General features: G+C 44.2%; 1 protein-coding gene across 13 annotated transcripts in view; it reads right to left on the reverse strand.

Annotated features, from left to right (window-relative positions):
• Positions 1–25,059, reverse strand: part of PKP4 (plakophilin 4) — a 251,769-nt gene that overhangs the window by 14,557 nt on the left and 212,153 nt on the right. For all 13 annotated transcript variants that reach the window (XM_060152843.1, XM_060152842.1, XM_060152845.1 and 10 more), the window contains 5 exons: positions 24,281–24,494; positions 8,862–9,045; positions 4,349–4,466; positions 2,638–2,829; positions 2,260–2,433 (listed from right to left, as the gene is read on the reverse strand). In XM_060152843.1, the coding sequence (XP_060008826.1) occupies positions 2,260–2,433; positions 2,638–2,829; positions 4,349–4,466; positions 8,862–9,045; positions 24,281–24,494 (882 nt within the window). The remainder of the gene's footprint in view (positions 1–2,259; positions 2,434–2,637; positions 2,830–4,348; positions 4,467–8,861; positions 9,046–24,280; positions 24,495–25,059) is intronic.

Here is a 25,059-nt window from a genome sequence, read left to right on the forward strand (position 1 = left end):
ATCCTATTAGCTTCCTTCGGATGAAGTCAATACTCCTATTTTCCAAATCAAATGATATCTGCAAGAGAAATAGAACACATGCCTTGCTATCAGGTAAAGGACTTGGGCAGCTTTGGCAACTTCTCTCTCTGAAATCTGCAAGGACAGAACCAACACCTATCTCGCTTGGAGACCAACTGGCTCAGCCCAGCCCTGGGCGCCTCCCTGCCAGAGCACTACAGCCATCACCACTCCCAGATAGCTTCTGACTTATCACATCTGTGGCCATGTTTATCTTGTTTTCTTAATGAGGGCCAATATTTTGATTTACTATTTTAGACACTTTTGAAATCACTTCCATATAATGTTTATATTTTAAACGACCTTGCCATTTAACGTTTATTCACTAAAGATCCCAGAAAATAAAATTCTACAACTCAAATCGTATCTATTTTAATTATTGTCTTTTTTCTTATTATCATCAAATGAGTCTCAGGTCATAAGAAGCTGGAGGTGAACACTGAGTCACCAACATAAATATTTTTGATACTTATGTGCTAGGCCCTCTCCTGGGTCCTCCAAATTTATCTCATTTAATCCTTAAAACCGCCAAATGAGGTAGGTATTATTTCCATTTTACAGATGATGAAACTGAGGACAGAGAAATCTGAGGCCCCCAGCTAGTAAGGGGGGTGGGGGAGGATCCAAGGCCAAGGGGTCTGGCTCCAGAGCCAGCACTTAAGATGCTAAGCTATTAGCACTTTTAATTTTTTTTTTTTTTTTTTTTGCGGTACGCGGGCCTCTCACTGTTGTGGCCTCTCCCATTGCGGAGCACAGGCTCTGGACGTACAGGCTCAGCAGCCATGGCTCACGGGCCCAGCTGCTCTATGGCATGTGGGATCTTCCCGGACCGGGGCACGAACCCGTGACCCCTGCATCGGCAGGTGGACTCTCAACCACTGCGCCACCAGGGAAGCCCAGCACTTTTAATTTTTTAAAAATTTATTTATTTATTCACTTTTATTGACCTATAGTTGATTTCCAGTGCTGTGCCAACCTCTGCTGTACAGCAAAGTGACTCAGTCACACACATATCAAGAACAATAACAAAAGAGCCATGGTGTCTTAGCGCTAGGCTGTAATTATCTGTGTATATTCATTAGAGCATCTGGCCGCATGAAATAAACCTTACCTAGGCCTAGCAATGCTTTTCACTCTCACAGAAAAAACGATGGCCAATTTTCATTTGGGGAGGGGGTGATGGAGGAAGTAGTCAAAAACAAGCATTATAGTAATTCTACTAAAATATACTTGTTAGGAAATTTCTAGAGGTTGAACTGTTTCAAACAAGGATTGTCTGGGAAGTTGTTAGATGACATGTAAAAAGTTTTGAGAACTTGCTTATAGTGGTAACAGTAGAAATCACCTTCAGTTTTCCTAAAGAAGTCACACACGTATTAGTGGAGGTGGAAACTTTGCCATGTGTATGTTCTATAAGTGTCTGAGACAGGAATGGCGGCCCAGCCTCAGCTCTAATTCAGGCCCTTGGCATCTCTCACCAGACTCCCCTACAGAATCCCAGCCTCAACTTTCCTCTACTTCAAATTCGCCTTCTGCGCTGCTGCAGACAGGATCCAACAGTGTCCACATCAGCCTGTGTTGCTGGTCTGCTTAAACCCTTTCAGCGGCCCCTCTGGTCCGAAGGTTGGGTCCCAGCTCCTGAAGCTTGGCCGTCAGGCCTGGTCACGAGGCCCAGCTCCACGGGGGCACTCCTCGTCTCACCCTCCACGTCCTGGCAACCGGCTTGTAGCCTCCGCCCACGGCATCCTCACTGTGACGCCTTTCCCCTGTTGTCCCTTTATCTGGTGGGTTCCCTGTACACCCCGACCTCGACTCTGCTGGCTTAATTCTACTCATTCTTAAAGGTTCCATTTGGGCAGCACTACCCTTCCAGGAACCCTTCCCTACGTTCTGGCTCCCCTCTTTCCTTGCCTCTCCCTCACCTGCCAGGCTGGGTTAGATGTCCTCTTCCAAGACCCCGCCGCACACATATCCCATGGGGTCTACACTGTACTGGCTCCATCTGTCTGTTTTTCTCGCCAGCCTTCAGCTTCTCATGGGGAAGGGCTACGTCATATTCATCCTTGGATCCCCAGAGCCGACTGCTGTCTCCCTGCTTTTCTCCTCCCCCGCTTTACCAAACTCTAAACAACCGTGTCCCTTTCCATGATCATTGCTGATCTGACTGCAAGAAGTGTGCACACGTAGAAGGCATCCTACCTTCCAGTTTCCGGCAGAGAGGTTCTGGAGAGATCCAGCAGAGCCTTCCAAGGTGGCTGGGTTGGAACTTTCTGCTAGAAGATTCAGATATGGTTTTACCACTGACGGATGCCACAGCATCTCAACCCCTTTGGGGGACTTCGACAGTCCTGGGATAGGACCGACTCCATCCCACTGAAAGACAAAGAGCACGCGTTAGTGGAAGCAAATACGTGAACACGGTATCCAACACCTGAAAACGTTCCTTTCTGCTAGACTCAGCTAGAGCTAAGCAGAAAAACTGCATCATGAGAAAAAAATTTTTTCTTGCCAAATATGTGATTTCTCACTCCCAGAGGAAACGAAACTTTAGAGTTTCATGTCAAGTAAAATGCTAACTTGATCCTCTTGTGGTGTTCTCTTTTTCTTCTTCTTCTTCTTCCCCCAGCAGCTTGGCTCCAAGTCTTTGCTGGGAGACTCTTTTCCGAGTAGGTCATCCAATTCGTTCAGCCCCAGCGGCCGGGCCTGGGGCACCTCCAGCTCCAGCCGATACGACAGGTTCCTCAGTGTGCACACGCAGTTCTCCACGGTCTGAAACCCAACACAGTGTAGGATTAAAACCACCGTGGCACATTAGTGCAAAGTGTTTCTGTACTGAGCACCAGTGATAGTAAAGAAATGTAGAACGTGAAAGAACTGCTTTTCCCTTTATGGGAACTGCAACAGTCTAAGGTCAGAACGGTGATTCCAGACTGTTGGCGGGACACCCAATGACAGAGTGCAGAGCCATCCGCAGTGCAGCTGACGATCTGACTGCCTGCTGAGGGAACCGTGCAAGGCTCTGGAGAAGAAAATGCCCAGGGTTCTGCTTCAGGGCTGCCGCAGTGGCAGAGATGTGCCCAAGTTACCAGAGCCCCCCCCTTCTCACCACTGGGAATCCTCATCGTGACAGCGGGTGTGACCAGCCTCCACCCCGGGCACAGCCCCTCCCCGCAAGTGCCATCTTTGTTGTCTCCTTCCATCTCCCCCCTCCCCACCCCGTGGAAAGTTCCACGATCTGATCTCTTTCTCTGCTGACGTTTTGCCTTCTGTACATGGTCTTTTGTTCCTCAAAGTCTGTATCACGCCTCTAATTGGGAGGCTAACTCACTTCAACCAAGTGTGTCTAAAACCAAGTTCAGTTTTGCCTAGCGAGCTCCCCTTCTAACTTGCTTATTCCTCTCAATTTCATCTGCAGATCTTTTGGTTCAGTTGGAGCTCAAATAAAAACCTGGCTGTCCCTTTGAATTTCTCCTCTAGCTCCCCCCCAATCCTACCACTCAGTCTTCTTTTTCCTCTTAGACCCTTGTTTACGACCCCAGGCCTGTTTGTGGCCCCTCTTCGTCCAGCCCATCCTGAACAACAAGTGCCCGGCCTGCCTTGGGACCCCTGACACTTTTAGTCCCTCCTTCCTGTTTCTCTCCACCTTCCCTGGCCCCTGATGCTGGGGCAGACCCTGGATGGCATCACAGCTGAAAAATGATGAGCAGAATTCCTTGTGAGAGGGCCGGGATGGAGGAAATAGGAGGGGAGGATAAGGGGGACATGCTGGTAACAGAGGGAGTGGGTGAAAGACTGCAACCGCATGTAGAAAGGGGCATCCAGAGTTGGTACCGAGGCAAGAAGGGAAGAGAGGTTGGGGGGATTCCAGTGCCTGGACCAGGAACTTTTATTCAGTAGATACTTAGATCCAGATGGATCTGACTGTAGCAGCAGGGGATACGGAACTGGAGGAAAGAGCAGTGGGGCCATCACCTTGACGATGAGCCCGGGAGAAACCACAGAGAAGGTCTGGACCCTGGTCGATCCTTTGCCACACGGAGTCACTCAGTTTTCATGGTTCTAAGGCTATTTTCTTAAGTTCTCATGTCCCTGTTAACTTGTAATTTTTAGAGACAGTCTCCCTTTATTTATTTATTTACTTTGAGACAGTCTCCCTTTAATCTGGAGCGTGGCCTAACAAGGAGGAGATGGTCAAGAATCCCAGAAAGAGTCAATGGCACGTGGACGGCGGCGGCCGGCAGCTGCTGTCCTCTGCCACCGTGGCGTTCACGGCCAGGCGGGCACTGACCTTGCTGTCGTAGTCAGATGTGTTCACACACGTATGGATCACGTACAGCAGAGAGTCCACCAGCCCCTCACAGGATCGCATCTGCCTTCGCGCTTCCTCCCCCGCGGAGCTGAGATTCCTAAACGGGCAGAGGCACGGGGGAGCTCGTTAGCTGCGGAGCCTTACCTTAATGATCTGAGAACGGGTGACACAGCAGCACGTAGATCCGGTCTGAAGAGGCATTTGGAGCCTGCATTTTCATCTCGAGGGAGCTCACAGTAATAGCCAGCCCCCCATTAGCCACACAAATAGAAGGGAGCAGGGGCACTTGAACTTTGTATCTCTCTTGTGACGGGCCACCTTCTAACCTCCTAAAATAATTATTTTGGGGCTTATCTTCAGTTTCCTCATACATAAGAAACGGGGAATAATAGTAACTACCTCGTAAGGTTGCTGTAAGGAAGAGATGAGCTGCTACATAGGAAGCAATTAGGAAGTGCCCACCATGTAAAAGGATGTTTGCTAGCCATGCACGGTTGCTGTTTTCAGACATCCTTTACCTCCCTTGTTAGGTCATAAGGTCTTTGCAGTTCCTGCACCTATCAAAATGTTTTGCATGTAGTAGGTGGTCATAAATGCTTCTTGAATGAACAGAGGAAACATATTTCTTGCACAAACATTTCAACTTAAATAGGAACACTTGCTCATGCCACAATTTTTCTCATCTTTTTAATTATTAAAAAACCTGAAAATTGTTTTAGGTCTCATCCATATGGAAATTTGTGCTATCAATTCAACTTCGTGAATTGATACCAAATTATAAGGCTCTATTTTATGTGCCATTAACAAGGGTTCTAGGCTAACTGAGATTTTGTAAAACTTAGACTAGGTAAGGGGGATCGGGAATGACTTTTCTTTTCACCTTTGTTTTTCTGAGGCCAGAGATACTATCACGCATGATCCCTCTACTGTTCTTTTTGTTTGTTTGTTTGTTACTAAAAAATATTTAATAGCCAAAGTAACAAAGGCACTGATTCACCATATGAAGGTGTCAACGAAGTAGAAGAGATGTTAGACTTTAACAATCAGTTTGAAGTACAAAGTCTGAATCAGCTGAATATTAACCATGGGAATAAACAAAATAAGCTGCGTATCTGTCCCATACAAAGAGAAAACACTATCTTCAACTCCATGTTAAATATTATCAAACCTATATCAACACTGACTGGCTACTAGAACATAAAAGAATCTTCAATCAATATTACACAAAATATATTCCCTAACTAAAATTAAATAAAATTAGAAATCATATAAATTCATCTGCCCCACTTATTTGAGATATTAGAATACATACTTTTCTTTAATTCATGATTCTATTAGTTATATATTGCTGTATAACAAATTACCCCAATATTTAACTGCTCAAAAAATAAATACTTGTTGTATTATGGTTTCTCTGGGTCCAGCATTCAGGTGCTTCTTTAGCTGGGTGCCTCTGGGTTGGAGTCTCCCATAAGGCTACAATCAAGCTATTATCTGGGGTTATAGTTATCTGAAGGCTCAACTTCGGAAGGATCTACTTCCAAGTTCACACAAGTGGTCGTTCCCAGTCCTCGGGGAATCCACTTTCAAGTCCATTCACGTGACTATGGCAATCCGCAGCTTCTCACTGTTTGCCAGACGTCAGTTCCTGCCATGGGGGTTTCTACCTGGGGAAGCTCACACCATGGCAGCTAGCTTTCGCTCAGAATGAGGCAACAAGAGAAAGAGTGAGCAAGACACAGGCCAGTCTCTTTGTAACATAATCTCAGAAGTGGCATCTAGAACTTCAGAACTACTATTTATTTGAAGGATTTCACTCAACGAAAGGGGAATACACGTGGGCATAACACTAGCAGGCAAGAGTTTTTGCGTCCATCTTAGAGGCTTCCTGCTACAATGGTTTAAGAGAAAATAAAAGTAGAAAATATAAATTATTTATGACTGAATGACAACAGAGCGTTCCATAGCTGAAGTCCCTCTACGGTTCTTATCCAGGGTTACCTCCCAGCAGCTCTCAACAGCTGACCTCTTCTGTTCCTCTAACAGGGATCCGGTACCCCTCTGCTTTTCCTCTCATCTTGCTGTCTTCCCTTCTCAGCCTCTTCTGCCTGTGGTTCCCTCTGGAGTGCCCAGGGCTACTGTGGTCGCTTCCTATCTTTATCTTGGTGCTCTCCTGGGTGGCCTCCTTCTGCTCCTTGGATTTAATACATCCTATGGACCCATGACTCCCCAGTTTTTATCTTTAGCGCAACCCCTCTCTAGAACTCCAGACTCGTTTATCCAGACATTACATTTATCCACATGGATAGCTAATCAGACATCTCAAAGTGGACCAGACAAAACCCTCAGCTGCTGTCTCTCCACCCTTCCTCCGCTCCTCTGCTCGACCTCATCAACAGCACTTCCGTGCTCCCAGCTGATCCAGCCAGAGCTCTAGGCGCTGTCCTTACTTCCTCCCTTTTCCTCGCCCCTCATATTCAGTCCATGAGCAAACCTTGTCAGCCTCTCCCTCCACAACGTACTCCGTTCTGCCGACCTCTCTCTGGTGCCTGGCCTTTGTCACCCTCATCATCTGCCTTCCTGCCCCCACTGTCGCCCCCATCACAGCCAGAAACCATCCCTACTCTTGTGAGTAGACCCTCTGATGGTTCCCCATGACACTTGGCATGTGGTGCACTCCTTGCTCTGATCTAAAAAATCCGACGTAACTGGTTTCACGCTGCACCTTGCCCATTAAGCTCCAGCCTCAAGCCCCTTCCTGCACCAGAGCCTGGACACTCCCCGCTCCCTTTGTCTCGAGTGCGTCCTCCTCCCCTCCTCCACCCCGCCCTCACAGGAGCAGCTCCTGTGGTATTTCCGACTAGGCTTAAACTTCACCTCCTATGAGAGACCGCCTGACCATCAAAGTGACCACCTACTAACTCTTACATCACCCTATTTTTTAAATGGCATCTGTTGTTATTTTCTTGTTTATTTATTTACCTGTCTTCATCAATAGAACTTGGTTCTATCCGAGCCGCGACCTACTCTGTTTTGTCCATCAATGAATTTACACAGAAGGCATTCACCAACTGTTAATAGCCTTCAACCACTGGGGGAGCCTGAGCATGCGTCCTGTCCCTGGGCCTCCCCTGAAGCCTGGCAGGCTAGCTGAGGGCTCACGGCCTCCCCTGAGCCAGGTACAGGGAGATGAGATGCTGCCCCACAGATCAGCAGTAGAGGCCATGTGACCCGTTCCGTGATGCAGGAATCTGAGTCAGGGAACTGGCCTGCCTTCTAGGAGCCTGATTCTTGTCGCCCCCTCCCCTGACCCAGTTACCCATCACAATAGCGGAAGGCTTCAGAGCAGAAGCCCAGGCCCCTCCCTCGAGCTCTGGTGTAGGGACGCTCACACATCTTAGCCTAAACAGTAAATAGCGCTCACTGTGTGTGAGACACTACACGAAGCATTTTATACAAGCTGAGTCTTCACGACTCTGAGATGTTATTATTACCCCTATTGTAAAGATGAGGAAACTGAGGCTCAGAATGGGACAGGAAGTCAGTCTGTCTGAAGCCAGAGCCCACTCTTGTTGTCACCAGGCCACTCTGCCCCAAGGTTTCTGTTTCAAGTTCCCAGTAAGCCTGGGAAACTGGGTGGAAATTGAGCTGATGAGAGTTAATGGCAAATAATGAGCAGCACCGTGTACAGTTAAAGGAGGCTTTATGGATTTTAAATGCTAAAGATAATGACTGAAAAGAGTATTTGGGCTCATTTTCATTTATTTATAAAACTCTAAACCCAATGGTTGCTTAAACCATACCTTTTTGCACCGTTTTAAAAGCAAAAAAGTTTTAACCATTACATTTAAAAAGACTGAAGTCTAATTAACAGACATTATATTAGCTTCAGGTGTACAAAACAATAATTTGACATTTGTATACATTGTGAAATGATCACCACAATAAGTCTAGTTACCGTCTGTCACCACACAAAGTTACCAAGTGTTTTTTTCTTGTGATGAGAACTTTTAAGATTTACTTTCTTAGCCTCTTTCAACTTTACAGCACAATATTAGTGACTACAGTCACCTTGCTGAACATTACATCCCCGTGACTGAGTTACTTTATAACTTGAAGTTTGCACTTCCACATTTTCAATTTAAACAAACACTAGGCTGCCAACACATTAGCAATCAGAATGTGACAACCAGAAAAATGCTGCTTGAGTGGAAAACACTGGAATTTTGACAGTAATTTCAGACTGAAAGGGCTGTTTTGACTGATCTATAGAAGAGTCGTTTATAAGATAATGTCTCTCAGGCCACTGCTCTGTGCTCACAATGTTCTCCTCATAGGATAACAAAGCCCAGTGGTCTAAATTAAAAAAAGAACTTGGAAACTTAGAGAGATATTAATAGAAATGAAATATTAAATCATCCTGAAGTCAACTTAGCTATGACACATATTATTTAATCACAGACTTAATCGTAAAGAAGAAACAAAAATTTACCTCAGGCAACCTGTCGTATTACGCAGAACAAGTGAAGTCTGAAATTTAATTTTATGATCGTCATCAAAAGAAGAGTTATTCCATCCAGAATGTGGAACGATCACAGTGTTTGTCAGGGTTGAGAGAGCATCGCGGATGATTGCCATCTTTACGGCATCACATGAGGATAAATTCCAAAGAACTCCTAAAGAATGAGATTTTAAATATCAGATCAATTAGAAATCCTGCAGTTTTGGTAATGAAATAAACATATTAGCTTTAATTGATGGGAATTCAGTCTGTCCCAAACCTAATCTATGGCCTGAATTTACAACCAGGCTGGGGATGGGCCTCTAATAAATGTTGACTGAACATATGTAAGCTTCTGGCAGTATATTACCAAGTCGTCCTTATCTTAAGTTTCGGAGCCTATGTATCTATCAGGCAAGATGACTATGGTTTTGCAAAGCAAATTAGAGTTACTCTGTGAGGGGGAGGGGCACAATCCAATCAAGGGTCATAAATATGATGCATCTGTGATGGCTGTAAAAATGTGGTTCATTGTATCATCCCTTACATTCAGTGTTGTGTGTGACAAACCATTTTTAACATTTAGTACTTGAAAAGAACTTCTCTTTCTCAAAAGAAGGACACTTTCTCTTCATCACACTTCCTTTTCTTACTTTTGCTACCAGGAAGCTCATGCTTAAATATTACGCTTGAAGTAACTTGCACAAAGGGTGGTTACATTTGTCTTATCTCCCATATTTAGATAAGGTTTAAACATTTCTATTTCCACGTTAAGAGTTTTATCAGCATGTGCAAGTTACTACCATTCCTTTTTGGATACAGGCGAGACTAACAATAAATTAAAAGCTCCCAATATTGTAATTCGTATCAATATTGCTAGGACACCAGACCTTAAATGTAGCTTATTAGAGTGTTATTTGAATTATAAGCATATTAGAGGGTCCTCGTTTCTGTGTCAACCATAAGAGGGTTAAATTATTGTTATAAAGCACATATTTCCTAATAGTTACTCTTTTAGAAATTAGAGCAAATTCAGGATTATACCTACTCTAATGTCATTTTCACACTGATGCATTTTCCTAAGTAAGAGGGGATGGGGTGGAGGAGAGACGGTACAGCTCGATCTTCAGAGCCCTACACTCCTGATGTATCCCTGGCAAGTTGCATCAGTCAGTATAGTGATTTTAGAACTATCAACACACAAAAACGCTCGAGGCCTGTGGAGGGGAAGGAGTTGGCAAAGCCTGCCTGTGTCCATGGAAGCACGCGAGGCTTGTGAACATGACTGATCTAGAGTGCTGGGCCAGAGACAAGGCTGAAAACTGCTGCTCTGGCTCTGGTGACCAAGGAGCCAGCCTGTGAACTGCCTGAGCAGCAGCCTTCTCGGGGCCTAAAATCGCAGGGCCCCTTACGAAGGAGGGAGGCGGGAGGAGGGGTTCAAGCAAAGGGCTAGAACTGAAGACCGTAAAACAATACTTGTGAACCGAGAGGACCGTCCATTCCCCACACACCTGCCCTGACCCACTCACACCATGGAGGGATGGTCGATGACAGAGGCAGATGCTTGGGCCCTGTCCTGGGAAACGCCCTGGGTCCTGACTCCTCTCTCACTTGGCTTTGATGTCTGGGCCTTGCTGACTGGGTTTCCCTTGCTCCCCCAAGACTTTCATCCTTTCTCTGCTCCTACCCTTTGGGGTGGGACAGCCCACCATAAGCACAGCTTTTCAGGACCTCAGCCTCAGCGGTGACCCATCTAGTGAGGCTCGGACTCGAGGGGGATTTGGACAGTTCAGCATCGGGAAAAGGAAGGACCCTGCTTTGCCTCTGAAGGCTTGTTTTGTCCACCACGACAGACCTTCGTTTCCATAACTATCCTGTGGCTGATGGTCCTGGTGAGAGGGCGGCGCACACTGCAGGTGCTTATGAAGTGAACTGAAACTCCACAAGCTGAGCTACTTCTCTGTGGATTCTGATAAAACTGGCTGCATGTATGTGAGTGGGTTTAAACTGGGCTCCCTGGACTCTGGGGGTTCCGCTGGGCTCTTAAGGGCAGCCATGGGGGAGGTGGGTGAGAACTGGGGGCAGGGCTCCAGATCCCATCCCAGTTCACTGGGAACAGCTCCATCCTTATCTGTTCTCAATACTGGGCTTCACTGTATGTTTCTGTTTGAAAAAAGGGTTTTGTGTCTAAAAGGCATTTGAAAAGCACTGTATTAGGGGAAAAGTATCTGAGGACGGATGACCACAGAAGAGACCTTGGGCGCTAAGGATGAAAAACGAGTCTCTGGAGGTTGGTTCTGACCCAAATGATAGGTGAGGGGAGAGAAGACAGAAGGAGAGTGGGTTGAGGCACAGAAGCATGGATGATAGCAGCCGCCACGAACAGGGCTTTAACATTTTCTGCCAGCGAGGCCAACCTCACCCCACCCAGTGCTCTGAAGGGGCCTGCCTGGGGCCTGAGTCAGCCAGAGGGGCAGCGTGTGGCCCAGAGGCCAGTGGTGGGGAAGGGTCATTTCCTAACCTCTCCTGATGACAGTTTTATAACATGCGATTCTGAAGGCCACTGGAACAGTTTTTCTCTCTGTGAAAGCATTTCAAAGTCCTCACTCCACGAAATTCTACACATGGGGGAGAGTTGCATTTTCCAATAAGCTACGTTCTACTTCACCGAATAAATGCATTCCAGTAACGTTAATTTAAGGCAAGGTTTATGCAAAGTAAAGTCTATCATACTGTAGGTTATAGGGATAAAATTAGATACATCTCTACGGAAAATTAAACAGTGCTGAGTCACACGCTTCAGGTGAAAACACGACTAAGAAGAGGGGTGGTTCTTACTTAGCACATTGGATCTTGGAGCTGATGCCTAGAAGTTCTCCGACTGCTGGCAGAACAGCTTGTTTTTCATGGTTCCTGCCTCCACTCCTGGCTACTTCTAAGATCTACTCTGGCAAGAGGAGAGTTCCCAGGTTTGTGGATTCGCCTGACTTTCTGTGCTGGAACAAGGATTTTGTCTGGCTCTTTCTTTTCCTTGTCAGGCAGTTAGAATGACCAGTGGAGTTATATGTCATTCTACAGTTTACTATTAGCCATTACATCTACAGGGGATTGGAGAGCAGAAACATTCGTAAATCAACATACACAATAGTAACCTGGCCATTTACTATGGTTTTACTCTGTGCCAGACACTGTGTGCTTTACACATAATACCTTAAAGAGTCAAGATGCACAAAATGAATTCACTTCCCATTTAATTATTTGGTAGGCTTGAAATTCTACATGTTGATTTTTTTTTTTTAACATCTTTATTGGGGTATAATTGCTTTACAATGGTGTGTTAGTTTCTGCTTTATAACAAAGTGAATCACTTTTACAGGATGATGAGCATTTCTTCTTCTAAATTTAATATTAAATTTCATTAGGCAAGTATAATGAGTAAGAAACACTCTATTACCCACTCTTTTATATGTCTGGTTACACATATGCAGGGGACATAACAGGTGCTCAGAAATATATGTTGATGGATCCAATTTAATAGCCTGTACTTGCTTTGAGATTTCCCTTTTATTTTTTGCCTGTCAGATTTAGCACCTAAGTATGTATTCCCTCCTTTTCACACCTTTTCTTAAAACTGAGCATCCTGAGAGTGTCCCTGAAGGTCTGTAAGTACATGGAGGGGGTCAGAACAGTGGGCTGGATCTTTAAGGGAATTTGCCAGCACAGTTTTGCCTGCTTTTCACACGAAGGCCAAAACGGATGGTTGCTGAAACTACCACCCTAGCTATGGGGCTAGGAGAATTACGTTGCTGCTCCATCTCCCAGAACCAGAAGTTAAGTTACACCGAAATGCCTGAATCCCCATCCCTCAGACTGCAGAAAGAAAGGACCGGTGTTGCCCAATTATAAAATGTGAAATTACTTAAAAATACGTAATCCTTCAGTAGACTTGTAGGCCAGCTGACTAGGTTATCTTTCGGTCACCTCAGATGACTCTTAAAATCAGTCTGCTACAGAAATTAAAGCTACCTCTCCTGCAACTTCAAAAAATGTTCAAAATTATTCTTGATCAGAAGAAATGAAAGATTCTATTTTTGCTAAGTCGGTGGCATCCGCACAAAGGCAGCTTTCTGATCCCGCATTAAGAGTTACATTATCCCTCTAATCCTGTACTTTGCTATGTAACGCAAAAAACTACATTTGGTAAGGATTTAACTCGCCATTTTGAACATCAAAGCAAGTTCCAAGACATTGGTTTTTCCTCCCCATTTTCTTTTTCAAAAATAGAGGTTATGGAAAGCCAAAACAACCAGTTCTGATCAACCAACATTGGATGAAGAAGGTTCACTTAAACTTAAAAGCCTTAGCTACGGAATGATTACTTTGGCTTTTCTACTCAAAGTAAAAAGCACCATTCTTAAGACCAACTAATAATACCTGTGTGCACTTGCCTCACTAAAGCAGTAATAAAACAATGTTCTTTCCACTTACTCTGTCTAGGGCTTCATTTAATGGGTCAGGGAGAATGTTCCTAGAACAGTAAGTAATGAATGGAAAATACACCAGCTCCCATATGTAGCGAGACTGATGAGAAATACAGAACTATTAGCATTCTCCATCAACATGAAAACCTCCAGCTCCGACGTCCTAGTGCAAAATTATTTTCAAAAATATTTAGCAGCACACTCCACTGTCTCTTGGTTCCTTAAAAGAAAGTTAAAAATAAACTATAATTCAGTTTAGGAAACTTGAGGTTTTTATTTAAAGCAATTAGCTATTTGTTGTGAGAACTAAGAATATATATAAACAAACTCATTTTGAAATTCTTAGGGAATTTCCTGCATACTACTGTAGAAAACGCTGCTTATTCTCTACCACAAGAAAAAGTACACATAATTATGAGTAACCAGTAACCACGATGAGAAACTGCCGTAAGAGATGAAAGTTCGTTTTCCCCACAAAGAATGAATAAAGTAATTAAAATACCATTCACATAAATCCTAGGCCACAGAATTTTGAAAGAGTGCACGTTTAAAACTAGCATTATAGCTATTCTTACAGCCAAATGATAATTTCATAGTTAAATCAGAAACTGATTTTACTTGATTAATTAAAATAATAGCACCATTTGAAAAATGCATTTCTTAAAGGACATTAGAAAACCAACCAAACAACATTTTGAAAATGCTATTTCTCTGGTAGCATAAATACATAACAGCCTATGCAACTGTTTTTCTTTCTTTTTCTGATATGAAAGAAATCTAAACCCATTAATTTTTATATAGTATTCAATTTTTGCTGCTTCCTAATTATCAAAAAAATACCCAAACAAACAACCCCTCCTCCTGAAACTGCACAACACAAGGGTTCATGGGCATTGCAAAAAAGAAAAATAAAACAGCCGAAAAAGTGCTAGTGCAACTTCAAATATCACCACTGGACATGCCCCTGCATTTTCTTTCATGAGTTGGCCTCATGCTCAGTGTCTGTTCCTGACATTCTTGTTTCAGACATGCTCTTTCATGAGATGTCCACGAGGCACCCAAGCCTTAGGGGTGTGAAGAGCATTAAATCAGAGAAGAGACAACGAGATCTTGGCCGCATCATTCCCTGCACAGAGCAAGCATCCTGATAAGTCACTATCATGCTTCAGCTCTCTGGGGGTCAGAATTGCCTGGTATATATGTTCATCCCCTCCCGGCTATTCTGCATCCAATGGGCTGCTTGGAACAGGCTGGTGTCGTGTATACCCACCCTGCAAGCATTCTTGCAGGGGTGGAAATATTAGACTAAAAGTGAAAATATAAAACATCAAGGCTGCAGGTTGCATATAAGCGTCCAAGCATGTGTGCTTCTCGTAAACTCATAGTCTGTGGATAACAAGGCAGGAATATGGGCCTTTGTACCCAGGGCCCCTGTCTGCTCCTAGCACACGCCTCCATCGTGATTCCCGAGATGGTCTCTGGCTGAAACACCCAGGATCTAGCAAAAACACATCTCCGTTTCTTCTCTCTGGAGCTGCCCCGAAGCTCTTCCCTAACCCCAGTAGGGTTTTTATAAACCTCTGCAACTTTCAGTTGGGCAGAGTAATGACAAGATGCTATGGCTACTATATCTTGTCACAACACGGTCACCTGCATCCCTGCCCCCTTCCGGCATTAAAGCTCTGTACCTCATGCCTTTTAGACACATGTTACTTATACCCAAGCACAGCCTAGACATGCACTGTCCAATACGACAGCCACTGGCTGCATGTGGCTATCGAGCGCGTGCAATGTGGCTGGTCCAAACTGCGATGTGTTGTAAGTGTAAAATACACGCTGGATTATGAAGACCTGGTATGAAAAAAATGAATGTAAAACACCTCATTGTTTTTATACTGCTTACAAGTTGAAGTGATATTTTGGAACTACTGGGTTAAACAAACTACACTATTAAAATAAACACATTTTTCTTTTTCCTTTTTAATGTGGCTACTAGGAAGTTCAGAATGACATGTGCCCTGCGTTTACACTTCTACTGGAAAGTGCTGGTAGGGATGTTTTCATGCCAGGCTCTAAGGGGTACAAGTAGGTGAGCCCTCTGCTCCCAGGAGGCCTTGCCACAAATAGTTGCAGCACCAGGCAGCTCTGACAAAGCACCCACCAGTAGGAAGAGCAGTAAGGCCAGCTCCACAGAAACGCCAAGCGGCAGGTACTGTGTTTCTCACCGGGCAGCTGGTACCGGGTGAGGAGATTTGCCGGGGCTCACAGAGCTGGAAGGAAACAAGTGGATCTGACTCTGGAGCCCATACTCACTCCTGATCCCATGCTGCCTCTCCCTGGATGTTTTTCTTAGCAGGCAAACCTCTGCCTTGGTGTGGAACTGGAAACCACTGCATTCGAGCTGGCATGTGAAGGGCAGAGGCCAGGGAGAAGCGGGCTGGGGGGTGCCCTCCCAGCTGGGAGGGGCAGGAGTGGGGAAACCTTGAGGCTAGGGTTGGCCCAGAAGGTGAGGGGAGGACAGGGGCTGCAGATTTGGACCGGCAGCTGGGGAAGGATGGACTGCAGGGACGGGCATTATCCCAGGAGGGGACAGTGAAGCTGATGGACCAGGAGGGGCAAAGCCTGTGTCCCAGGACAGTAGGTCAGGGAGCATGTGATGAGGGCCTGAAGGAGTGCAGAGGGGATGGGAAAGCAAAGAGGAAGGGAGAGTGTGTGCTTGTGATGAGAATCTGGAGCCCGACGCAAGCTGAGGGTGACGTCAAAGATGAGCCAACAGTTCACCTCCTGTGTGAGAATATGGTACAGGTAAGAGAAATGAGGAAATCAAGGGGGTAGCGGGAAAAAGGTAGTGTGAGAAGTGTCTGCCATTTTGTGGCTTCAGGTAAATGACTCAAACTTTCCATCAGGACTGGAATGCTGTGAATAAATTACGAAACTGAAACAGAACTGAAATAATGGGAAAGCAATTATTGTGAGAGTGGGACAAAAGGACTGTCTTCAGTTATAGAAATGCCTTTCTCTGGATAAATTCCCAAGAAAACAAGTCACGGTGGTGGATAATCATTTCCAGGGTTCCCAAGATGAGACCATCTCAGGAGAGGTTCCTGAAAACGTGTGCAGTGAGCCGCAGAGCACCTGAACGTGCAGTCCTGGAGCTGGCTTACAGGCCCGGCTCCGGGCTTTCTTCTTCCTGTACCCCTGCTGCCAGGCTAGGCTTTGCTACACTCCTTGCTGGTTGGCACAGCTGGCATCTTAGGTGGTGGGCAGTGCAGCTGCCCCGAGAGCTGGGGTCCTGCAGGGAGGCCTGGCCTGGCCCGCCTGGTGGGCTTGCCTTGTGTCCCTCGTTGCTCCCTGAGATTTCCGGCCCAGCTGAGGCATCCTCCATGCCAGGCATGGGAAGGCAAAGTCAGGCCCAGCTGTGGTCATGGTGGTCAGGACCTCGGGTTCCCACCGCAGTGAGTGAGGGCTCAGGTGATCTGAGAGAAGGAAGCTGCCCAGGAGGGGGCTGTGTGGAACCGAAGACTTGAGCTGGCCGCAGACACTGCACACAGTAGGGCCCCAGCCTACATATTCAATCTGAAGGGGACTGTTCCCGCTGCTTAAATTTGTCCCCAGCTGAAGGACCTGAATGATAGATCTTTATATTTTTAGTCTTTAAAGAACATAAGCCTTTGTTTCTGTGATTTTTCAGGTACAAAGGTGGATCACAGCATCTTTGAGAAGATCTATCGATTTCTAAAGCTCTGTTTACAGAGCCACTTTGCATTTCACCATATTTTCTTACCTACGTAATTTCCCAACTTCAGGGGTAGGTTGAGAGGATTAGTGACTTCATGGAGGCATGCCTGGAAAGGCATTTCCTCTGAAAATCAATCCGTTTAAAATTCAGAACTGCTGACTAAGCATTGCCCGTAAGGCACGTAAAGGATGATTCTTTCTGTTAGCGGGGAGTTTGTAAAAGCGAACGGGTCACGTGAAGGGAAAGCCCCCTGGGAGAACTGCTCTGATGCAGAGGTGGCAGTGGGAGCAGTGACCCGGCCACCCTGGGTGCTCTTCAGGTCGTTTCATGCTCTGACAGAGAATTTATTTACACTACCACAGAGATTTTCCCTGGGACAAAGTCCCACAGTTGCAGGTTCCACAGCTGACTTTTATGTGTTCCAGGAATGTGCTTATTCATTTGTAACGGCACTAAGGCTTCCACTTTGTCATCTGGTCCGAGCAGAAGCAGCTTAGAGACGAACGTGCCTCCAGTCCTAAGCCACGGGAGATAAGACAGACTCAGAAACTGCAAAGTACCCGAGGGACCCGGCTGGGGTCTCTTGGGCACCTCTTTTTGAGAATTTCGTCATGTGCTCTCATCCTTCTCACACCGACGTGCTGTCTAGTTTACTGAGGGAGTGTCATTACGGGGACTGTCTTGTGCTGAGAGACCCCACCCTGACCACTGGCTGACCACCTGAATTCTACAGGAACCTCTGAGTCTCCCCGCTTGACTGCCGCATCTTACTCGGCATTCGGAAGCCCGCACACAAAATAGAATGTCATAGTCCACTTCCAAGGGCAAATCTTCTCATACTCAGACTGTGAATCCGGAAATACTCACAAGACTAAAATCACAGTTCACGTGTTTTCTAAGCAACCTGAAGCTTTAGGATTATACCTGATCATTAGTTTGATGTGGCTGTGCGAGTGACCAAGTTCAAAAATATTTATATACCTGGGTAAAATTCAGAGACTAACTGAGATATTATGGGATTTTTTTTTTTCCCTTTTCCCTTTTTGGTGGTAATTTGAGAGAATAAGGGAAATGACATGTGAAAATGGGCATTTGCACCCTCCCCCAGAGTTTGGGGATGGGCCAGGGTGGGCAGAGGCAGGGAAGGAAGAGCTCCAGCCTGCATGTCAGAAACCCAACCTCTGGACTCAATCTCTTTGTATCCCAGTTTCTCATCTTGTACTACAGGGGGCAGAATAGAAGATTTCTTTAGGGCCCTTTCCAGCTCAAAGTTCTGTGACTCTGAATTAAGAGTTGTTGCATTTATTAAACTATTTTTGTTTTGTTACCAATGAAACTTTTGTCATTTTATTTCTCATTACTAATTTTTATGGTTTGAAATGTTTAGTAAATAGGAGAGTGCACGTTCCTCTTGCTATTATTTTATAAAGAGGGCCAAGTGGTAAGGATCCTACTGACTTGGGCTCGGAATTGGGAGGTGATGTTGCTGGATTTCTGAAAACTACCCATGAGACTCCTGACAGCTCTTAGGGGCCCACAAAAAGCAGGACAGAAAGTAAGAGGCCAACTCCTCTCTGCACCAGGGAATAAACGACTGTTTTGAAGGCACCTTAGTTAGGCCAAGGGGACATGTTTAGTAATCATTTCATTCTGTAATGGCACATAATCATCCAAAAGGCTGAATGCATGTCCATTAGGTTCTGGTTCTTTATAGGATGTCCTGCTCTTTGCTAAACTTGAGCCTGGCCCATGTACCCTTCCTTGGCACCCAACTATCATTTTCTTATTAATTTACTGTCTAATTAGAAATAAGGAGCTAATGATCAGGAAGGGAATACGCCTAATTTCACGTTCTTCATAGCGTCTGGAATCTACTGCTGGCATCCAAACATTTTAAAATAAACAGTGTGGTGGAAATATTTTACTTAGCCATATGGAGGAATAATAATCTCTTGCTAAATTGGAAGGAATGTGAATATAGCAGTCATTTAAACAAAGTCCATTATTATTCAAAGGCTACTTTTTGGTACTTAACACCAGTGTTAGTGGGGTAAGAGAAGCATGATAATTTTGGGACATCTGGTGCATCAAAAGGTAGGCCTGCAGATTCTATGCAATATCTTCAATTTATATAGTTTAAAAAACCGATGCTTTCAGGATGCTCAATAACTTGAAACTCATATATCCTAGCTTAGAAACATATTTAATTATCTTGAACAAATGAGTTCAACATATCTCTTCTAGTGACAAGATGTTCCCACTTTCCACCCATAGTTTGTGGCCTAGCAGACATTCATTTTATAACCCAACTGGGGAACAACGATACTTCATCCAGCTTTCAGGTTTAAGCACAATAAAGGTAAAAAGTACCTTTGTAATAAAAACCTCAGCCTAAGCACCTACACATATCAGCAATTACTGAAAGAAAAGCTCATTAGGTTCCAACCTGGAACATGTTCAACACAGTGAAGAAAACACAAGAATCACGTCACATACTAGAGAACTATTTTAATTAACTATGACAGCCACACTGTCCTGGGAAAATACACTGGGCCAAAAGTATTTTTCCTTCCTACCTCTGCAAATTAAGATGTGGCCAAAAATGCAGGCCCTGGGCAGTTATTACATTTAAAGCAAAGGCAAGACATCTTTTAAAAAGAATAGCTAAAATTTCTGCATTGAAGTGCGTTAAAAATGCCAGACTGAAACAAAGGGAAGTGCAAGAAAAGGCTTTGAATTAATAACGAGGTTGAATTACTTATTAAGGACAATAGAATACCTAGTTTCAAGGGGATAGTAATTTCTTCAAATAACACAATATTTTGAACACAATGGTTCACTGTGCTTTAACATTTCATGACCCTAAGTTGACTATAGTTTACAGTGAAGAACTCTTAGGCCGTACAAAGGCCAAGCACCGTGCAAGGTTGGCCAGGGCCAGAGTATTTTGTGGAGACACTGGAAGAACATTAAATTTGGAAGGACATCTTCTAGGAGATGGGCAGCTGATAGGGAATGGTGGGTGATGCAGTCACATAGCACCCTGCTACCCATGTTTGGAGCAGACATGTTTCAATGAAAATGGTTCAGACGGGGACATGCTTTCCTGGTTAGGAAAGGTCTGGAAGGCTGGATTTGGGGCTAACTGGTCTTCTCTTGTAGGGCTACTCTTAGGCAAAATGAGGTCCTGAGGGCTTATCTTCCTTGCCTCTCAAGTCACACTTAATGTCTTCTCGTTGCTTTCTGGACAACTGTGCTGCTCAGTCTTAATCCCACGAAGTAATGAGCCCCCTATCCCTGTGGGTTCAAGCACATGGTGGGCAGCTACTTTGTGTGGAAGCCGTACAGGGGTTCCATGTGTTGGATGGCTGATTGGACAAAATGAATTTGGAGGTCCCCTCCAACCTTGTGATTCTGTGCTTTATAAGAGACAGCGTATGAGTATCTGACTTCAGGAATAGTTAATGAAAGAGCTCAAGGTTCTCTTGATTTTGTCATTCTTTAAAATACATCAGGGATTAGCTGCTCTTAAAACATTACTGATCATCAGTTAAAGTTGGTACCACTAAATTCTGGAACTGAGAAATGTGCATAAATAAGTTTTCTTGCCTCCATAAATCTTAACCTACAAATACATGTATACATGTAATACACACACGACCCCAAGCAACTATGCTCGATTTATTATGACTTGGTAGTTTCGTATTAGGTAGGTAGTGTTTAGGTACAAATCAAACTTGGGCTGACATTTAGCATTTTGAAACTGGAAACTCACTTCTGAAGTCCTCTGGTCCGACTCCTTTACATATTGTCATTTCAGTGAATTGCTTACACACACTACTGCCATTCCAAAGCAAAGACTACTTTTGAAGAAAACGTTTCATAAGCAATCCGTCCACATATCAGTATAAACTGTTCCAGGTAAAAGTACAGAGTTATAAAACAGTTCTTAATATTCCCTAACCTATAAGTATGGCCAAAAAATACTTCTAAAAAAAGCCTAAAAGCTACAGGCAGCTATTTCCAAAAAAGAAATATCAGAGGTTGTTGCTAGTTTTATATTGGAACTGATACAATCTATTAGGGAAATAGCTTTTTGAATTATGAAAACTCATATCCTCTCTCAAGGTCAAGGTCCAAGTCTTAAAACTTTTGTGTTCTCAGCAACTTAGTACTGTTCCCAAACAGAAATGAGGATATATGCAGTGAAACATCTAAATTAGCACTCACATCCAGAGTACGCACCAGGTAAATTAGTACATAAAAGCCCTTCATAGTAAAGTCTGGCTCTACTTCAAATAAATTTGATTTATTCTAAAATGAAAAAAAAACCACCAAACTTTCATACACTTTACTTCTTGTTTATCACTACATCATACAAACTCCTTGAGCTCAGTTCATGAAAGACACTGTTAGAGTTTCTCTCAAGGATAAAACCTCAGAAACAAAAATGCAGTCAAGACTTCCTCCCGTGGGAAATTATGACAGAAGAAGAGAAAAAAGCTGCACATCAAGGATGTAAGGACCAAGTCATGATAAATCTGCCTAGTTAATCAAAACAGAACCAAATCTAGTAGAAGCTGTGCTTCCAAGGTCAGGTTGACCCTGGATCACTGCTGATCCCTCAGGGAGCCTGCACACATCATTCTGCAGCCTTGCTGGCTGCACAGGTGTATTACTGGGAGGAATTACTTGGACGTTCACAGAAGAGTTCAAAACGATGGGAAAGAAACATCAAACGAGGAAAGAAAGTACTCATATACTGCAAATAACACTGTCTTCCTAACAGGGGGCTTAGGACAAATATTTGGGTGTAATCACAGTGATTGTGCTAACTTCTAGAATGGATATGTCTATAATTTTTTTTCTTAATTTTATTTCGCTTGTTCTAATTTTCATTTCATACACACAATACATAGTATGTAAATGTAAATAATTTATTTTTTGGTGTGAGAGGGTTTGATGCTTCAAAAGCGTTTTATAAAGAGGGAGCTAAATTGATTTACTAATAAATCAATATGTAATTGAGATGTGTTAAAGCATTAATATTCAAATTACATTAGAGCAGGCAGTCCATTCTGGAGTTTAAGATTATATATAAAGTGCATTCTAGTTTTAGTACGTAATTTTCATACCTTATTCGAAGTACAGGGTACTTATTTTGAACATGAATATCTTATGAGAAAGTTGATTCCCCTTAACTAAATATTAGATTCAGGATGGTTTGCTACATTCCTAAGTATTACTGAATAACAGCTGACAGAACCTAAAGCTCTGATTTCATAGTGGAAGCTAGTGGAGAATGGGATTCACTTGGAAGAAATGTCGTAAAACATTTTAAATTAACTATTTCAAGCATGAAAAATAGCATAGCAAATATAAAACAAACACCCAGATGTCCACCACCCCTAGCTTTGTTAAATACAGTTGACTTTTGAACAATATGGGTTTGAACTGCACAGGTCCACTTATATGTAGATTTTTTTCAATAGTAAAAACTATAGTATTGCACAATTGGTGGCTGGTTAAATCCACAGATGTGGAATCGTGGATATGGAGGAACTCCATATACGGAGGGCTGACCATAAGTTATATGCAGATTTTCGACTGCACAGAGGGTCAGGGCCCCCAACCCCCAGGTCGTTCAAGGATCAACTGTATTAACATTTGGTCTTCTTTGTTTCAGATTTCTCTTTCCTTTTAAAGAAGTGGAGCCAGATTATACTCCTCAATGCCTTTTTCTCTACCCGCACCCTGTAGAGGTAACCACTATCTTGAATCTGTCTTTTACCATTCTAATGAAAAATTTTACCTTTATTGCATGTGCCTATATCAAAAAATAAAGATAGCTTCAACCTGCATATTTTAAAATTTATACCATAGTGTCATGCTGTGCTTATCATTCTACCAATGTTTCTAGAGATTTATCTATGTTGCTACAGATAGCTCTAATGCGCTTATTTTAGCCCTTCTATGTGGTTTCACTGTGTGAATGTACTGCCATTTATTTAACCGTTTTCCTACCAATGAATACTCAGTATTTCCCCCTAATACTCTGTTATAAACAGTGCTGTCATTAATCGCCCTCCTGCAGAACTGTTCTCTCAGCTTGACCTCAAGACAAAGCATCACTCAGTTCCTCTGGGACTCTCACTCCCCATGTTGGACCATCGTGGCCTGGCCATGAAATATTTCTCTCATTGTTTCCTCTTCTCCACTGCCCACCCCTTCTTTCTACCACTGATACAGTTCAAGCTATTATCTCTAGACTACTGACCTCCTCATAGGCCTCCCAGGTGCCAGGCTCATCTACTTCAAATCAATCGCCCACCCCTACTGCCTGCTGGAAGAATGCATATAAAAGCCCAAACTAGTCACGCCATGCCCTGTAATCACTCCCACTGCATGTGGGACACAAGTTCCCCAAACCAGGCCTGTGTTTCTCTCTGCTCTTGTCTCCTTTCAGCATCCCCCTCCTGCTGGCAGCTCCGCCTGTATAACCCATGCTGTCTCCGAGCCTCTGCTTGCGACTGGAAATATCTCCCCTGTATACCCAGCCAATGCCTCCTCAACCTTTAGGCCAGCTTTGGTTTCACACTGACCAGAGAACTTCCCTACCCATCTGCCGTGCTCCCAATGCAACCTCTACGGAGTCCAGCACTTGCACGTTTCACTGACATTCACAGAAAATCACTTGTGTTCCTCTGGAATCGAAGTGCTACTTGAGGGCAGGGACTGAGTTTTATTCAACTTTACATCTCCAGTACCCAGAGAAGCATCTGAGATACTAACAGGCTTTCAGACACAGGCTGAACTGAAGTGGAAGGTAGCCAATCCATTAAGTACAGTTTATTTTCATAAGGAAGGAGAGCCAGTCTATTTAAAACAAGTAATTACTATGGAATATGTAATGAAAAATGACGTATTCGGCCCTCTGTGACAAGACATCTGTTAGCTGATACTTATGCACTAACAAGTACAATAAATGATACTAGTCGAGGTGACTACAGCACTGCAAGTACCTTCTGAATCATTAGATTAACTTACACACAGCCTTTGTCACAGTTGTGAGCACTGTATTGTCACCTCCAACCTAGAACCTCCAAGTCCTTCACGATGCCACCATACATGGGCAGAATCTAGATGGTTTTCAACATCTCCTCCAAGACATGATCACATTCTTTACCCACCTGTGACCAGCTCCCTTACTTCTGCATCAACAGATTTTCTCAACAGTCGCAACAAGGCAGGTATCCCACCAACATTCTTCATCGCGATTTTATTTTCATCTGTAGACTTGCCAAAAACAAGGTTTCGGAGGGCACCACAAGCATTCTTCTGAACTTCCAAAACTCTGTGGTCCAAAAGGTCAACCAGATGCTTGATTCCCCCTAACCTACACACCTAGAATGAAAAATATTAGGTACCAGGCCTAAGTGACATGTGGTCAATCGGAGATCAAACAAAAGTCTGTTATGGAAAGATCACGGAAAACATACAACTCCAGATCATTTCAAATGATTATTTTTTATTCTAAAAAAGTACATGTTCTATAAATTTTAAGGACACTCTCTAAGATGAAGGTCTTTTCACAGGTTCATGGCTTAAAGAAGGGACGGGAGACTTAGGTGGCTTAACGGCCACATGCAGGTAACATGGTCATACGCCAACCCTCCGAATGTACACAGGGATTATGCTGTCACTTCCAAGTGAAATGCACGACCACAACAAAGCTGTATGCAGGGTCGAAGACAACATAGGAAAAGATTTTTTTTTTTTTTTTGCGGTACGCGGGCCTCTCACTGCTGTGGCCTCTCCCGTTGCGGAGCACAGGCTCCGGACACGCAGGCTCAGCGGCCATGGCTCACGGGCCCAGCCACTCCGCGTCATGTGGGATCTTCCCGGACAGGGGCATGAACCCGCGTCCCCTGCATCGGCAGGCAGACTCTCAACCACTGCGCCACCAGGG

This window comes from Lagenorhynchus albirostris, chromosome 6 (genome assembly GCF_949774975.1).
Source record: "Lagenorhynchus albirostris chromosome 6, mLagAlb1.1, whole genome shotgun sequence".
NCBI classification, from domain to species: Eukaryota; Metazoa; Chordata; class Mammalia; order Artiodactyla; family Delphinidae; genus Lagenorhynchus; species Lagenorhynchus albirostris.